General features: G+C 41.1%; 1 protein-coding gene across 1 annotated transcript in view; it reads left to right on the plus strand.

Annotated features, from left to right (window-relative positions):
• The window catches only part of CNNM2 (cyclin and CBS domain divalent metal cation transport mediator 2), a 124521-nt gene that overhangs the window by 86859 nt on the left and 18972 nt on the right, over positions 1 to 18690 (plus strand). The window contains exon 2 of the mRNA XM_074907644.1: positions 11925 to 12068. Coding sequence (XP_074763745.1) covers positions 11925 to 12068 — 144 coding nt within the window. The remainder of the gene's footprint in view (positions 1 to 11924; positions 12069 to 18690) is intronic.

Below are 18690 nucleotides of genomic sequence, written 5' to 3' on the forward strand. Positions count from 1 at the left end.
AGACCCTTGTGAGCTCTTGTGTCCTGTGATACCTTGATGCAATGCTATTACGTGGTTTTGGTAGAAAAGTATGAGAACATAGGCTTATATAAAATCATTGAGATGCTCTGACACATACATTTGCAAACAAGGTAAGCAGTCTTTTTAAACAGACAGTAGAGATCTGTCCCTTGCCGGAGGAGATTGAAAGAAAACTGTTCTGTTTAGAACAAAAGCCCCTTTCCTTATGAGAAGCTACACCACAAAGCTTGTTCTGGAATAAAATTGTCAAAATAAATGAAGTCCCCGAAGTCAGTTCTATTAAAACTAAGTACTTAGGTCATTTAGAAGCAAATATGTTCAGATTCATTTTGGGTGGCACTAAAATAATGATAGAGGCTTCTGCAGAATACCAAAGAAAACATGGTTGACTCCACTACGCCTTCCCTGAGCTAAACAGGCAGATCGTGAAAGAAATACCATCCTGGCAGAATTCCCATGTCACTAAAATATCACATCTTTTCACTTTTATGGTAAATATTTGATAAGAAGAATTTGAATAATATTGTAATGTAGGTGTGAGTCACATGTTATCCTGTCATCCACACCCAGCAGCTGGAAAGCTGTTGAGCTACCCTGATTTATGTGCCATCTTTGAAATAATTTTGGCCTGAACTTTCAAATAAAACAATGAGCAGCCATTCTGCTAATTCATTTTATTGTCATCTTGCTTCTTGTCTCTGTCATTGGGCTAGGAAAATTGTGATAAATACTGTAGCAAAATATTTCAGTAAAATTTGGGGGTAGGCTCACCTGGAATAAATCAAGGAGTTGCTTAAAAGAATAGGAAGTAAACGTATGAAAGGCAGCTGGTGTGGGTTACTCATTATAGACTGTGGTCTCAGTTCCAAACTGATTCTCTTCATGATCTGGGTAGATCCTATTGAACCTTAGTCTTATGGAGTAAAGGAACTCTTCATCACGGCAAAAAAGTGGTGGCAAGTTCACAGATTCACAGCCTGCTGCTTTAGGCTCCTTTTATCTTCATTTTATCTCCAGTGTCTTGTTGCTCAAGGGGCAAGGCTACCTCTTCACCTTATTTCCAGTTCTCTCCAGTGGCTGTTGCTGAAGGAGCAAGGCTTTGCTGTCTTATCTGAGAGATTTCTTTCCTCCTTCAAGAGCTCTGGGCAAACTCAGCCCAGAGGGATATGCAGGGGCGGCCAAGGAAACACTAATTAGATGGCTGTTCACAAATGGAAACTTAAAAAAGTTGCTTTATTAAGTCAGTAATTACCACTCTGTAATTGCCACAGATTGATCTTTGAAGCCTCCATTTCTAAAATCTGACCCATTAATACCATTTTTGAGAAAATTAATCTTGCCTTGTGTGGATAGAAGATCACGTTGTATTACTAGTTCAATTGAAAATCTTACATATATGAGTAATTGAAAAGTCCTAGGAACAAAGCCAGTCATTCTATATTCTCGTCAGAGTGTTGCAGAAGGAGTACATCACGTCAGTGGATTGCAGTTGTATGTAGCAGTTTATTTAATAATACTAAGAATGCATTCAAATATACCATCGGTATTGTCACTCTTTTAAACAAGGCAGCTTAATCTTTTCTTTTTCTGGAGTCCTTTCAGCCTCTTTTCATGATAGGATTTTAAAGTAACACATCATCAAGATAAAATCTACTTAAAACCTTAGCAAAATGCAGAAATCATGGGGTTTTTTCCCTCTATACATTATTGTATTAATATTTTGCAAAAAAACCTGCAGTTTGCAGGCAGTTAGTTATCTGCAATGCCCAGTCTAAAACTCAGGTGCTCTTCTGTGTGCTGTTGTTAGACAGTTTCAGCACATCTTTGGGTGGTTTAAATGATTTTTTTTTTCCTGGCTCATATCCCTAACTGTTGATCTGTATGTGTTCTCGGTAAAGAGGCACGGGTCCAGGATTCATCTCTGCTCTGTGCCGTTAGCTAAAATTGCACCAGAGCAAAGTGAAGATGCTGCTGGAGGCTTCAGAAAGTTGGAAATGGTTGCTCCGGTTGAGGTTCTCTGATCTGTGGCTTTGGGTCTGTCTTGATACTTTGCTACTTTTTGATGTGCCATACCTTTAATCTCTAAAGCCAGAGGATATTCCCCCCTTCCCATTGAGTCTGCTGACAGTGTGAAGCACAGCTCTGCTGCTGCCATTCTTGCGTTGTTCTACCTCATGAGACCTGACCCAAAGCCAGTGGGAGAAGGTTGTTTCTTATGCCTTCAAATTGCTGCAGTATCCTTTGTTTTCTGTTGAACCAACTGGAAGTTGGTCTGTAATGGTGGCTGCCTCAGTGCAATGCATGAATCAGTGTGCCCCATGTTACTTTTCAGAGAAACAAATGTGCAGTGTCAGAGCTTGAGTGCTCACGTGGCCCCGATCCTGTGCTCATGCGAAGTCAAGGTCACTGGTGCTGGTTGTGTTTACAGGTGTGTTTACCCCGAGGCTTCGCTTGCTGTGAAAGCCCATGCCCGTAAGTGGTTCTGGGGTTGTATAAATCCTGCTGGGTGAAGGATGTTGTCACCAATTTAGAAAGTTAACAGGGTAGCTTTTCGTTAAACTTCCCCTGGCTTCTGCCGCAATATAAATTAGAAAGCCTTGTGCTGAGCTTGAAAAATCTAACAGTGCCATCGACCAGCCGGGGTTTTGAGCTGCTGGAATTGCAAACTGCATGTGATATAAATGGCCTGAAGTAAAACAGGTCATTAAAATAGAATATTAATGATCTAAGATGTTGGTAACACAAGAACCCTTTTAAATTTATGTCCTAAATAGCGAGCTAAAAGTAAACTACAGGAGCTGATGATGGTAATAAAAAATAAAAAGAGACTGTATCCAGCTCCCAGTTCCTTTCACAACCCACAGTCCCAAGATGCTGCTCTTCCTTTTCAGCTCATACGCTTTGCTCTCAGCACGGTTTAGGTCCTTATGTAAGCACGCTGGCCTCAGCTAACCTCTTCCTAATGTCCAAACATGTTTCTGTTGTGCCCTCTAGTACTTTGTCTTGGTTGGATTTAAAATCTCATGGTGTAAATGCGAAAATCTAGAAGCTCCCCAAATCAGTTTGTTGTGTGAGTTGAGGGAGGCAGGGTCCTAGGCAATCCTCTAGGAGGATTGTATCGGTAGGATTTTTGGCTGCAGTGATACAGAGCAAGGCAGTTGTTTCTTTTGGTGTCGTGTTTTGGTTACCTGAACATCAAAGTCATTAGAGTTCATTGTTGTTTTGGATCAACTTCTATTTTTGTTGCTCATAAATATCTCTTGATGTTCTTGTTTTTATTTCATGGATTAACTGTTGGTTAGCGGAGGCAGCCTGTTGGACAGGTGGAGTGATGGAGGAGACTAGCAAGGTGACAGTTTCTCTCCTGCACCCTTATGAAGGGCTCAAGAAGTTGTTCCCCCTAGGGTAGGGGAGAGGGAGGAAGGTGGGGTGGGCACAAGTCATAGCAGCAACGTAAAGTTACAGAGGGAGACACGGAACAGGCCATGGAAGACGTTGGTCCTTGCTGTGGAGTCCCAGGCTGAAGTATACATCTCTCACAGGAGATCTGCCTGGATTCAGCAGCAGGTCAGCACCCAGACCCCACCGATGCCAGAATCTGGGACCTCTCCATCTGCTCGCTGCTGGACTGAGGTCTGGGAAGGACCTGAAGCTTTGAGTTTAGCAAACCCAAGGTTTTGCGCTCCCTCTGCTGGCTGCATTTTTGCTGGCTGGTGCCCGCTCTTCATCCCAGAAGGAATGCTGAAATCAGTGGGGACAATCTTGAACAAACAAGTAATAAAATTAGCGTGGCTCCTTTTTAGGACCCTTGAACACGAAGAAAAAATCCTTGTTGACCATACTGTGGAGGTGTAAGTCAGTAAGGAGATACGTTTCTTCCATTTCTTTCCAAAAGATCATTACTTGCCTTGGGAAGTGGAGGAACAGGGGAAATCACATCAGCATAAGTCACACTTCAGTATCTTTTGAATCTAGCGTGGAAGACTTGAACCATGACCAACAATGACTTCAGTATTCTGTTTGCTTGTCTTAAATTTTATCTGAATTTTTTGTTCGGTGTTAGACCAAATAGTGATAGGTCTTTTTCCAGACTCAATATTTTCTCATTGTTGCCACCTCTTCTATCAGCTTAGTTTGCTGCACTCCCTGAAGTGCTTCCTTGATTTGTTTTTTAAACTTCCAGCCTGTTTTTCATCTCAAGCCACCAGTGTCTTGATATCACAACGTCGTACATAGGTTAAAGGCTCAAAGGGGTGTCCAAAAATGTTTTGCTTTTGCAAGAGTTTTCTCTCTCAAGCGTTACATTTTCCATTTCTTCCTCTCCTACTTTGGATCCACCAGATACTTCTCGAGGGCATTAGCTTCCAGTTCTGGGAAGCAGCTGGTGTTTGTCCATTTACCAAGCTCAAATCGGATGTTCTGGCCAACACTGAGAAGAGCCCAGCTAGTGGTGTGCATTTTACACCACTGTGGACCCTTGTCAGACCCAGCCATATCCAGCCCAGATTCCCTACTGGATGAGTAGTGCGTGACTGTAAAGCACTGGCACACTGTCCATGGCAAGAGAATCATTACTAATGTTCAAGGAGGTTCTGAAACTTTTCTTCTCCACTCCTTAGTTTCACTCTTGCTGCCTGCCTACACCTGGTAATAGTTTTCCCTCATTGTTCTCACTTTTCCCATTTCTTCTCTAAGATTTCTGCTTTGATAGCAGAGCCCTGAGTTGAAATGACCTTTTTCCTTACTCTCGAGTTATTGCTGGTTCTCAGCTAATTTCTCTTACTCATGGACATATGGCGACTTCTCAGCTTCTGATCCGAGTTTGTTGCCAGGTTCAGTTCAGTTGCATGCAAAGCTGCAGCAGGTAGAAGCTTTCTAGAACTACACTCTCACTCTTAGAAGCAGCAGCAGCAAAATAAATTGTTTGAAAGCATGCTTCTCACCAAGGTCTGACCGGAATGAATTGAAGGGTAAGCAGCAGCAGTTCAGTTGCAGTGCCTACACCAAGTGATAGGCTGCTGGAGATGGAAAATGTTAGTTCATCGCTTCTCTTCCCTCTGCCATGGGACAGTGGAGAATTATTGAGGCGTTTCTAGGAGCTTCATCCAGTTGAGTTTTCAGAGTTGCAAGTAACTGAGCTTCTGCCGTTTCCCTTGGGAAAGTATTCCTTACAAATACAATTCACTGTCAGGAAGTCATTCTGAAACTCTCCCTAATTTTTCCTTTTTTTGGTGTCCTCCCACGAAAATGAGCTTTAACACAAAGACTCTATTTAAAGTGCTACTTTTTTATTTTCCTGTGAAGGCTGATGTGGTTTCTAGTTAATGTTTGTATGAGACTGTAAGCTCTCCAGTTTAAAGGCAAAGAATCACTGTATTCCCTGTGGTTGCGCTGATACTTTCACTCATTTCCTTGGGGGTCTGGATGAGTTTCATGTGGCTGTATTAAATGAATGTTAGTTATTGTTTTTTCTTTCTAAATATATATTTTAAAACTGTGTATTTTGCTGCTGAAAAGAGCAGGATCTAAAAAGCCTAGCCTAAATCTAGATCATGTTTGTGCAAAAGTTTTGGGTTTTTCTTGATTCTGTGAATGGTGGTGTGAACCCAGAGGCAGTGTACACCAGTTAGTGGTGGTGGGGAAGAAAGTAGCAGTCTGATATCCCCATTGAAAATAATCAAAGTGCAAAAACAAACAGCATGAATGCGAATTTCTGCTAATACAAAAGAGATTTAATGTCCTTGAACTGTGCTGCACAGAAGAAATTTAGAAAAACACTTGTTACTTAAGTATAATTGCTTGCAAGCCAGTGCTATTCTAGAGGGAGTTGTTTTTAATGGTTAAATTACACAACACATTTTAAAATTGATTTTTTGCATAATGTATTGTTGAACCTGTGAATCTCACTGACAGACCAAATTGTTTACCTTTGTATAAATCAGTCAAAACCAAAACAGTTGCATAAGAATAAACTGGGGGACTTTTCAGAAGCACAGATCATTAGTTAGCGAATTCAAGGGCAGCTGAACACCTCCTGGGATTTTTCTCCATGTCATTGTAGCATATTAAACAGGTTATAGCTTAACGTTCCAGGGCACTCACCGACAGCAAACGGACTCAGATTACTTGTTTTAACAAAAATGGACTGGCCTGATTCTATTTTTACTGCAAAATGACTTAACAGGCATCATCTGTTTTGTAAATGTCTACCATAGCTTTGATTTAGAACTGATTTTTTGTTAATAAAAGGAAACTGAGGGGCTTTAGTGGGATCGACTTCTTGCGCGGGAGAAATAACACAGACAAATCTTCCCAGTTACTAAATTCATAAACTTCCTTCTGCAGAAATAGAGGCATCTCTAGTTGTTTACTCATGATATGAGCTTATACACGTCACATAAAGGTTGTTACTCACTGCTCAGAGCCCCTGTGTTGCACCTCTGTTGTTGGATGACTTACTTCCTGAGATCACTCTTTTTCTTTAAAGCTATGCTAGCAGTATTATAATTTTCTGGGGTTGTAGTCTGTCTACTAGTGTCATTTTGCTATTACTTTTGGTTAAATACAGGGCCATATTGTGGCATTCCAGATCAGTAAAACTTACTTGCTCTCTTTACGTATCATCCCTGTGTACTGAAAATTTTGCAGATTTTTTAGGTTTCTAAGCAGAAATTCAGAAATGAAAAATCAGAAATGAATATTAGGCTGGGATTTCAGTTGGGCCTCTCTTGAATATCTCTTAGAATCACAGTAGAAAGAGAGGTCATCTGATCCAATCCCCTCTTTGGAGCAGATTACCTTTGAAGTTGGCTCAATGTCACTGTTGAACACCTCCAAAGACAGATTTCATGGCCCCTTTCGGCTATTGTTCCAGTGTTCGACCACCCTCATGAGAAACAAGTTTTCCTTATTTAAGGAGAGTTTTCATTTTTGAAACTTGTGTTCATTGCCTCTTGTCCCATCAGTATCTAGCTCCAGGAAGTATCTAGCTTTGTCTTCTCTGTATCCTACTATGAGATATGTAAAGACTTTTAAGACTCCTCTTTCATCCTTTTCTTTGCAAGACTGAACCAACAGCTCCCTCTGCTTTTCTTTGTGCATCATGGGCCTGGGCCCCAGCCCATTTTAGCATCCATCCACTGGAATTTCTTTAGTTTGTCAATGTCTTTCTTGTACTGGAGGACCCCAAACTGGATGTCAGTACTCCAGGTGCTGTCTCACAAGTGCCAAATAGAAGGGAATAATCCTTTCCCTTGACCTGCTAGCTGCACGTGTGCTAGTGTAGTCAGTATGCTGTTAGCTTTCATTGATGCAACAATGTGCTGCTGACTTGTGTAGTTTGTCCACCAGGACCATGGTGGTCTTTTCTGCAGACCCAGCCAGTCAATCCCCAGTACCAATGCATGGTGGTTATTTTGTACCAGGTTCATGACTTTGCATTTGCATTTATTGGAATTCCTAATGTTCCCATGAGACCATTTCTTGTGTCTGTGGGGAAGTGACATGTGAGAGTGGGGTGGGTACAGCTCTATTCATATGGCAAAACTCTTCATGTAAACAAGACCCTCTGTACTGACCACAACAGATGTTGAACTTGGGTAGATGTTTTCATTTTAGTTTGAACTGCATGTAAATGTTCTTGAGATCCTTGCTCTAAATGTATAAATGCCTCAGGATCAAAGGGTGAATTTTTTTTTTCCATATCTTTTCCAAAGAATGACCAAAGTACTGTAAGAGGATCAGTATTTCAAGCATTTCTTCCAGTGCTGTTCTGCGTGGTCAGTCAATCACATGGACTCCCAGGAGCTCATTCTAGGTTCACTGACTCATGTGGATTTCACTAAGCATCTTCATATTTCTTAATTAGCTTGATAAATTAATCAGAAGTGTCAGAGCAAAATCTAAGCTGAGTGACAAGATTTTGAGCAGTGGGATGAGACTGGATTTGCTTTTAACAAAACTCCTTGGTCCTTTAGTTGCCTGTGAATGTAACTGAGGGATTAGCATTTGTCACAACTTTTGTCTCAAGCTGTGTCCATGTATAAGCACCATAGACTCTTGCTGATGCTACTGACTGTCACTGTAAATGGGGGAAACTGAGGCAGAAAGCAAACACTGCCTGCCTGTGGCCACAGAGTTATAGGTCAGAGCACTGCCCAGAGTTCTCTCCTGGTGCTGCTTATTGCACATCACTTGGGTCATTTCTGTCTTTATCATCAGATCTGGCAGTGCCGCAGAGCTGCCTGCTTGATAAATCTCATTGTATCAACTCTTAGGTCATTAAAGAAAAATTAATGTCATAGATGTAGGTGGTTAGAGACCATGGCCAGAAAATCAGTGAAGTATAGAAGTTATTTGTATAATTTCCATGCACTCTTGCTCTCACTGTTTAATTGGTGGTGTGCTCTCAAAGCCCTAGGAATACTATAGACAGTCCAGGTTTTCTTACCTGGACATTTACTTTATTTAGCTCTTTGTTGGCTATGTATTTTATGTTCTTAGCAGTGGAAAATACAGTTGAAACTTCTCTTTCTGAGTTGAATGAAATGTACAACAAATACCAGTGGCTTGATAAAGTCTGAATAAAGCTGTATTCAATTTCTATTTAAAACACTCGGAGGAGTCATTATTTTACGCACAGGCCACTTTTAAAGTTGGGCACATGCTGTGTTGTGCTGTTTTATGATGTATAAGGAAGACTTTGTGCTCCTCTGGCTTTCCCTTTAGCCTTTTCTGCCTTGATTACTTCCATACGTGGAGTATATATATATATATATACACACACACACACACTATGCAGCAGCCTGAGATGGCAGCCAGTCTGGGGATGCATCTTTGTGACACCTCCATCACCAACACCAATGGTTGTTCCACTGTCTGATGATTTTTGCCAAGTTATTGGATCTGGGTATAAATTAACTTGCAAAGACCTAAGAAATGTAATTTTTGCATCTGGTCTGTCTCATCAAGTGACTGTATAAGCATTAGAGCCAATGCAAAGGAAGGAGAAGACTTTGAGAGCAAAACAGAGCCTTTTGGAGGCAGCCTAATTAGATTGACATAAATTCATCTGACCCCAACAAAGTGATTGGTTCATGAAAGTCAAAACAGGAAAACTTGACAGTCAAGAGGGAAGAAAGGTTAGTGTCAGCCTGTGTTTGGGTAATTTATCTATTTTCAACAGATAAACTCTCTGCAACGTATAATTCCAGTAATGAAGGTAGAGCTGAACATCAGTGCTACCCACTAAAAAGTCCAATGACATTTGAAACTATGCCAAGTTTCAGTGGTCTCAATGCTTTGGTAAATAAATAAAAAAATAAAAATCAGAGATTATGGCAGAGCCAGAAAAAAAAAAAGTTTATAGTCTTCATTTTCATTGTAGAAAGTGCAAAATGTCTGATACCCATCCATAATTAATTCCTTAACAGTTCACTTTGCATAAGAGATCAGTAGCTGGTACAGCTTTTGGTCTCTTGTCTAACATTAGGTACTGTTGGTCAGATCAGAGTGCTACAGCTGCTAAAATGGGGACAGCATAACATATTTTAGTGATCCTAAATTGTTGGTGAGGACCACCCTGATGGAAAGGGCACACAACTGGTTTTGTGGCTGAAAGACTTGCACAATGTCCCATGGTATTACAGACCCTCGGGTCCTTCCCCAATCCCGTTTCCATGAATCTCTTCAATTGCTTGTAGATGTGTCCAGGACTCCACTGTTAGAAAGACTGTCCTTTTCAAAATGTAAAATTTTATCACCTAGTTCAGTTTTATCATAGGCAATACAGAAATGAAAGAGAAGGCTGTCATTTGGTGATTCTGATCAAAGCTGAAACACAGAGTTAATAGCATTGTTTTTTTTAAATTTTATTTTACCCACTTGTACAATCTGAGCAGTCTTACCACTTACTAATGTGTGAAAAAGGTGATCCTCGGGAATTAGCATCTGAATGAGCATGTGCAAATGAGCTGCTCTGGTCTGGGATAGAAATGATTCTTCAAGGAGTCAAAAGGTATGACTTGAAAGCAAATATACCAATATCTGAGCAGGCACTGGGAAATAAATTACAATATTTGGTTTGTCTGTGTGACTTTTTTGTGCCATAGTTCTTTTTAAACATCGTTAGACTGAAAGGATATAATTGGAGAAATAACAGGGGAACAGCAGTGATAATACTACTTAAATCTTGCATGTTTTTATGAAGTCACCATTGTGGGGTTGTTGTTGTTTTTTGTTTTTTGTGTTTTTTTTAAATGCTGTTCATTGAGCGATAAAAAGAGCTGGAAGTCTTGCAAGGAATGCAAAGAAATAAAACCTGGCACAGTGGAAGACTTCCAGTACAATATGAATGTTGATCCTTTGAAATCACAAATCATCTTTCTATTAATTCACTGTAGAGTAAGGTCTCCTCAAGATAAGACTCAGCAGTGCTGTGGAGTTGGTATTTAAAGTATGTCCATCTGCATCTAAACGAGTAGCTCCAAGACAATCAGATTATGCAGTAGTTACTTTGGTGAGAATATCGCCTAAGTGGAATGGAAACTTCATTTTGAGTCTAATATTAGCCCATGCTTTGGAAAATTCCTTTTAAATGATCACAAGCTGGGAATAGCAAAAGAATTTAACTTTCGACAGACAGCATTCACCAAGAATTTGTTTTTAACTGCTTATGTTGGGTCCCTGGGAAAGCAGATGTGAAAAACTTACCAAAGTGAATTGACTTGACCTGATGCAATGTTTATATCAGTAGTTGATAAGTTTTCCTCCCTCGTCTAATTTGTTCAGGATATTTTCATTCTTCAAACATGAGTAAGTCTGGGTTGGAATAGTTTGAATGTTTGTTAGTCTAATAATCTGAATCTTAAAACATGCAGACATTATTGCCTATAAAGGGGTCTAAGCAAAGTTGAACTATTTTGGTTATCTTCTACAGATGGGGATAAGTATCGTTTTCTAAATGAGCAAAGGAGAATATGAGTCAATGTTGCTTACCTCCTGATAGTTCAGAAAGCATATTGGTATCTTCTGTATTTATACATCAAAATACCAATTCTATTTGGTGAACCATTTGAATGCATGTTACTTTTTTATGCAGCTTTGCAAAGGACCAGCTTTCGATGGCAGCTAGGAAAACTGGCAACCAAGGATATCAAAGCGGATTCGAAGGGTCATGATATTATTATTATTCCTGTGGCAGAAAGGACTTTAGGAATTATAGAATACAGTTCGAATGATGCACAGCTCGGGGATCTTCAGAGCCACTAGGGCATCTCATCTTAGCTTTTCTCTCTGTTGATCAGACAGTGTTGCTTTGAATATTTAAATGAATTAATTCCTAAATAAGCCCCCCCTTTGTATAGGGCATGTCTTAGTAAGATATTTCTGAGGGAAAAAGGAGAAAAAGAGAAACTCATGGATTGGGCTGACCTCCTCTTCTCCCCAGCTCTACCCTGTCCACGTGCTTTTGTGGTTTGGCCATTGTTGCTGTTGTTTCCAAGCTTGAGGAGAACATCCTCGGGAGCTTGCTGCAAAGGAGGGCTCCAGCCTGGTCTCCTTCTGCCAATGCATGAGACAAGAAGTGGAAAAACTGTCAACAAGATAATACAATGATTTCAGTGCCAGTGTGACAGTTTCACTGGGAAAGACATTAGAAAGAGAATACTGATCTCTTTAGCTGTTCTTTAGTGCCTTATGTGGTTTTATGCACCCAGGAATGCATTTCTCAGACAGACATCAGGTTATGATTTTAAGCATCTGTTAAACTGTGCTTCTTTTTTCATGAAGCCTGACACCAACCTTTTTGTCTTTTTATTTATACCTGCGTGTCTATAATTCTGCTATAATTTCTGATCTTTCAGGAATTTCTAAAATGTCTAAATTGCTGATCTGTCTCCTTGCAGGCAAGTCTCACCTGGCTATAGTACAAAGAGTAAACAATGAAGGAGAAGGGGATCCTTTTTATGAAGTCCTGGGAATTGTCACTTTAGAAGATGTGATTGAAGAGATCATCAAGTCTGAAATTCTGGATGAAACAGATCTATACAGTGAGTAGAAATATTTGCACTTTGTTGATAGATGAGAGGGAGGACTCTGTCAGCAGTGGCTCTGTTTAATAGCTGTGTTTGAGACATGTGAAGTTGCCAATTTAAAATCTCAATGGTCAAATGACCTGCAGATCCGTCAGATGGTCGAAGTAATTTTTGTTTTTGCAGCATGGGCTCCTGACCTTTTTATGCTGTATTAATTCAGAAACAGGACAGTTTTCTTTATTTGATCCCTCCATCAAGAAGGTTTATGTCTGCAACAGTCTGGTCTCTCCTGCTAGCTATTCTCCACCACAGTGGTCTTGTTAAACCTTTTTGTTATCGTGCTCATGAGATCCCACATTTTCCTCTAACCTCTCTCTGCCTGAAGGGCCTGTAGTCCATGTACTATCGTACTTTAGCAAGAAGGCAGGCAAATGCCATGCCTCAAGGGAGGGCAATGGAGTCTCATTAGAGTCTCTCTCTGTCACTCATTCAGAAAACCTGAGAATGGAAAGTTGTCTTCAGGGCTGAAAACCAGCATGTCCTAAATTACTCCTCTTTTTGCAGTTGTACAGCTCCTTCCTTCTTTTGTGTTAACATACGTTGAGGGAGATGATGCTGCAGGTCAACCATTGCCTGGGACTTGAGAGATCTGGTCTCTTCCGCAGTTTAGAGGTTGTCTGGTCTTTGGCCAGTTACCTAGTGTCTTTGCTTCTCATCCCATCTGCACAAGCTGGCCTGTGCCTATGGGATGTCCTTTGTGTCATTCTTCATCTGTCTTATCTGTGGTTTGATCGCGAGCTGGCAGATACTATTTTTTACTATGTGTTCGTGTGTAGCACAAGGGCGTCTCTAGATTCTACTGTAACAGAAATAATAATTTTAAATATTTGTAACACTGTTCAGCTGTCCTTTGCTTTTTTTTTTTTTTTTTTTCTCATGAAAGGGATCTGTATGTTTCTACAGCATCTTTCCAGACCAGTGGAAGCATCTTCTATCCTCGCTCCAAGACAGTTGCCAAATGAGCACTTTATACTGTGGGATAGACATACTTCTACTTTTCCTAATAGATTGTTATTGGCTGAACTACTGTCTGTAGCTGGTCAGTATTTTACCAGTATTTATGTGCCCAGAGGTTCATGTAAATCACAGTTGTGTTTTACGACAGGCCAAACAGTCTAATTACTATGCAAATCACAGAAGTCCAGTTAGTATCGATTTCTTTTCATACATTTACTAATGAATTGTTGGGCTGATCAGTCACAACATAATGCTTTTACAGGGTGAATTCAGACTTTCTTTTATACTCCAAAAAGATCCTATCTTTGTCTCATCACCTTTGAGATAGTTCCTTGTTTCTACAAGTGAAAAGACATTACATATGCTTTCCAATGTTTTTTTTCCCTTGTTTGTTGTTCTTCAGGACAAAAAAAGCTATGACCGTTAATAGCATGTTAGAGGGCAAGGAAATGAGAATTTAATTTTACTATCTGAAGACTTCCTAGATTAACAAAACAGAGCTGGTGAACATGAAACTGTCTTTCCTGGGAAGGTTCTACTACTGAAAATTTCTGGTTCAGAACAGGAGGGAAACCTCACTTCCTAGGCTTCCTGGAGGATTCAGGAAGTTTTCGGGGGTGACTCCTGCTATGTACCATGAAGATGAACTTCTAGTTTCTTTATGAAGCACTGGAGCTCATTCCACTGTTTAGGTTGAAGGAACCTGTAGTAGTAAGAGAGAGCGCAGAAATCCCAAGAAGCTGGATCACTGAAAATGTGATGGGTTTTGGATTTGGGCAGATTGATGTGCTGTAAACACTTCCAACTCATGTAGTGATGGGAACATGCTTTGCGTTTACTGAAGATACCTTATTGTCCATATGTTAATGCAGCTCATTTTTTATGTTGATATCAGAGTGTTAGTGCTAGTAACCCACATCTAGTGCTAGAGTTCTCTGAAGCTGTTCATTATAAGACCAAGCTGGCTTGCTAAGCTCAGACAAGGCCGACTTGAAACCTTTGGACTGATTTGTTCTATGCTAGGTGTTTACTTAGAAGTAGACCTTATGAAAAATTTTGGCAGCATTGTTATGCCTTTGTTCTGAAGTTTTTAAAATGTTTTCTTTTGCTTTGATGGAAACTTGAAATTTGATGAAATGGCTGACCTTGGAGCTGTGCCTTTCTGCTGTTTCCATGAAAAACCATTTGAACTGTGTTAGGGTAGAAGTAATTGTATATTTATGGCTTTTGCTGAAAGCTGCTCTCACTGCTGAAGATCTGCAGCTGAATTTTTCGAGGGCTGTGTTTTCAGTAAAGGTGTGATATTTCTTCAGTTTGCTCTAGTCTGCTATGTCTTATGGTTTGTAGAGATGTTGGGAGCAAGGAGAAAAAGATGGGAGCAAGAAAAATCATTAAATATGTCTGACCTATCAACATCTAGATAGACTGAGTACTTCTGAGCATGAAACTTTGTACCAGGGATGATGATTGGGTGGAGAGAAGAGGTTTCTGTTACGCCACAGGTAGGCTCTGACTGCACTGACAGTCAGTGTCACGATGCAGAGCTGTCAGTGCATTTAGCTCTTAGTATGGGAAAGTTGGAGCATTTTTTCATGGTTGATGCCCTACAGGAATCTGTCCTGCACTCCCATGGCCCTAACCATGGTGGGAGAGCATTTGTCAACCTTCATAGAGGCCCAAGAGAGAAAGCTGTTCTTCATTGGCCTCCGACTGCAGAGTCTGCTTGAGGAACGTTGAGTTCACCATTCTCACCCAGGTTTGACTGGTGGCCTGTCTTATTTAGCTCTTTCTAATTGAAGACAAGTTTAATCATCCCCTTAGTGCAACTGGAATGCTGCCATTTTTCATGTGTAGATTCAGAGAGGGTTTGCAACATGTAAAATCTGAAATTTTTCTACAAATTAAATACCTTAACACACCTTTGTGCACATGTTCTGCGTGTTGCAGATAAATAGTCCTGTTGTAAGCATCAGCTTACATTGCATTTGTATGTCCTCACCCAAGTGCTGTTCAGCAGTCTGTCTCAGTGAATATGACCCCTGGCAAGCTCATGCTGCAGGGGTGTTCAGTGCCAGGCCATGGGGCACATTTATTGGAGAGCTGCACGGCTGCAGCTGCAATAGCTTTCACATAATGATTTATTTTAGCCTTAGCAAGTCACATCCCTGAGGGGAAGACCACATCTTACCCAAAGATTCCTATTTCCAAACAGCTGTCAAAAGAGGTGTATTAAATATATGTGCTAGCAAACTATATCGCTTCTCCCCTTTAAACCACAGAGCTACGGGAATAAAAATTGTTTGTCCTGATAAGTATTCCCGCTGTCATTCAGTCAAAGTGTAGCAACATAGAAAAGGTCATGCAATGCTGATTTGTCTGCCAAGACCTACAGATACTGGCACAGTGTACATCAGTACCCTAGGCCAGGAGAGCAGAGCTTTGTGTAGCTGGAATCTAATCTTAAGGTATACCAAGGTGATTGCCCCCCGTTAGAAAATTATGCTTTTACCTTGTTGGTCATTAGGACTGTGGACTTGCTAACCTTCTGCTGTATCCTTACAGGAAGCTATTTTAGGCTGTTTAAGAGCTTCAGGTTTAGTGCCACTGACTTTCTCTTGGTTGCCAAAACATGCATGATACACGCGGCAACCTGATTTTTCCAGTTAAGGACAAAAAGAACCGGCAAAACTAATTTGGTTTCATTCCTAAGCCTTTATTTTAAAATGAAACAAAGTCACGGGCTTAAAAAGACCTGTGCAGTGTGGGGGGCATACGCTGTCAGCCTGGGTGTGTGCATCACTTGGGGGGATGAGGGAGAGGGGGACGTGGGGTGTGTGCTCAGAGACTGGCATCCACCTCTGACTGCCTAAGGCTGGGTATCCTGGTACTGAGTGTGAGCACAGGGTCAGTGAGTCTAGTCCTCTGGGAGATGTATTTTCTTTTCCTGGAGGATCTGATAGATGTGCATCTCAAGCAGTTGCTGCTGTCTCTGTCCTTGTACAGTTCTCAGGTGCCAGATGGAACCACACTTGGATTTGATAAAATACTTCTGTTCTCATTCTCTTGTCTGGAGCTCACTGAAGATGTCTGCTGTGTCCTAAAGACAAGAGGACAAAAAGGTGTACGTGAAGAGAACAAGAACCTTCCCAGAACATTGTCTGGGTGCATTTGCAGCACCCATCAGCCTGCTGCCTTCCTGCCTGCCCAAATGAATGGGTGATCTGAGGTTTAAACACCCTGTTCTGTAGCTGCCTCCAGTCCAGGCTGGCTCCTTCAAGGAAGTTCATGCAATCATTCATGGTATTCTGCATCAGGCCTGGAAGTTCAGGAATATTACAAGAGAGATCACAACCTTACTTGTATTTGGACCCCTCCTCTACTTGAGTTCTCAGCCCAGGAGCTCATGATCAGCCTTGCTGCCTTTGGTTTGAAGAAAAAGTCTAAATATTCCCAGAACCTACTGAACATAGTTGTGATATTTGTTGATATCTCACCAAAAGTTATACTAAGAGTATCCCTTATGCATCACATTGTTCATGTTGCAGAACCAAACAGTGTCACAGCACTCTGTAAGCAGAGATCACTTCAGCATGCCACGATAACTTCAGTGCCCAGGTCTTCATTTCACTTACTGTAGAAAGGGCAGACAGAAAATACCTGGTCTAGATTCAATTATGTGTCTCTCCATCCAGTCCTTGATTCCTGTGTCTTACAAGAAGCTCAGAAGTTGTTTGGATAGTGAAGAACAATTAAGACTATTCCTTACAAAAATAAGGCAAGATAGTGGCTTTAAGCCATATGGCTCTGCTCTCACTGTGTAACATTTTTCTTGGGGAAAGGTTTCTGGACAAGCTGCCAAGGAAACAGTAGGAGCAGTTGAAATCACCCATCATTTGATTAAGAGCCTGGGTCTCTTACCTTGATGACTGATGCAGACAGAAAGATTTAAGGCAATCTCCCATGGTGTGATGCTGGCCCTGTTTTCAGGTACCAGAAATGCAGTGTGAAGCCTGCAGTGGTACATACAGCTCATTCACAGGAGAAATACAGAGATGCTTTACTGCCCCACTGAAGAGATGTTTCCTTGTCCCAGGGCCAAAACGTCTACTTGTGGTGATTTTTGCCTCCCTGAAGAGAGCAGCGACAGAGTTCCTTGTGAAAAGACATCTCAGCCTCAGCAGTGTAAAAATGGCATTCTCTGAGCTTTTCAGAAAAAGCACAGTTTCTATTCTTACCTCTTACAAGCAGTAGGACCTAGTGAGAGCTTCTGGGGGACTTTTCCTCTATTCACTTTCTATTGCTTTGGTATGCATCTTTCCTTTAACTGTAAGTACAGATAAGGTCTGTCTCAGACTGTATTCCTAAGCCACTCTCTTGGGTGTTTTTAGTCCATAACCACTCTCTTAGATGGTTTCTATTCCTGCTTTTGGAAGAGAAACTGCAGTCCCTGATGTAGTCCAGTTCCTAGATAAAGTACTACTAGGGTAAGAGGCTTCTGGTTTCAGAGGAGAAAAAGGGCATGGGTTGTCGTTGTTCTCCATGTGCTTGGGAACAAGTATCTCATATTTTCTGATTTGCACTTCTTACAGAATGAGCTTTAGATATCTGGAGTAGATACGTCACTATCAGTGCAATATAGCTTTTGAGTTTGTAATAGTCCTATAGTAGAGGCTTATCCATGGGAAGCTGAGGATCTAAATGTATTCTTATCTAAAAGGCTAGGTGACTTAGAAAAATCTTTCTAGAAATCTGTTAATTACCAGTATTGTGTGTTTCCAAGCCCCAAACTCAGCCACTCTGAGCCTTACGTAGTCTGTAGCATATATTTGGACACCTACAGGACTCCAGAACTCAGTGGCTTCCTTGCTACTCTACATCGCTTTAATCATCTTTCCATGCATAACCTAAAATCTGTCAACAGCTACCTGGGAGTATGCATGAGGTTTCACAGTGTTAGCATCACCTTACATCTCTTTGTGTGCTTGCCTGAATTCTCTGCAGTGAATCAATGTACCAGAACTGTCTGTGGTCCCTCAAAAGCCTAGCCATTTTAAACCCATGACTAGGGGTCTGATAGACAAGTAGCTGCAGTGTTTTCAGTATATTTCCCCACTAAAGCCCTAGAACCTAAGCCATGCGTCACGTCGAAGAAGCTCACAGTATTGCCTCAAGACTTGGGTCTCCTGCAATATATGGTGGAGCTCAGAGCTGTCTGACAGCATTCTGCTGCTTACACCCAGTGCCACCTTACACACTGTGTCAGCAGAGAAGAGCAAGACACTGCCATCTGAGCAGAGACCTCTTCTCCCTGGAATTGATATATACTGTACCCCAGGTGCCTATAGCTCTCCGCTTACCTGGTTTCCTAGACATTTTGGCAGGTTAGTTCAGTGGGTGAATGATAATTATTGGGTGGTTTGTGCCTCTGCAACTCCATCTTTCATGTTGTCTTTCACAAACTTGGGGATTCCCCACCACAGGGCCTCTTTTAAGACACAGACAAACCAAGTGGCAAGTATTTAGCTGAATAAAGGACAGGAGTCCAGGATAACTAGCAGACAAATTCTCGTATCTGATCTCCTGAAGCTACTGTGTACTTCATTCTGGCTTCAGTGCCTAT

The sequence above is a fragment of the Athene noctua genome, chromosome 5 (genome assembly GCF_965140245.1).
Source record: "Athene noctua chromosome 5, bAthNoc1.hap1.1, whole genome shotgun sequence".
In the NCBI taxonomy this organism is placed as follows: Eukaryota; Metazoa; Chordata; class Aves; order Strigiformes; family Strigidae; genus Athene; species Athene noctua.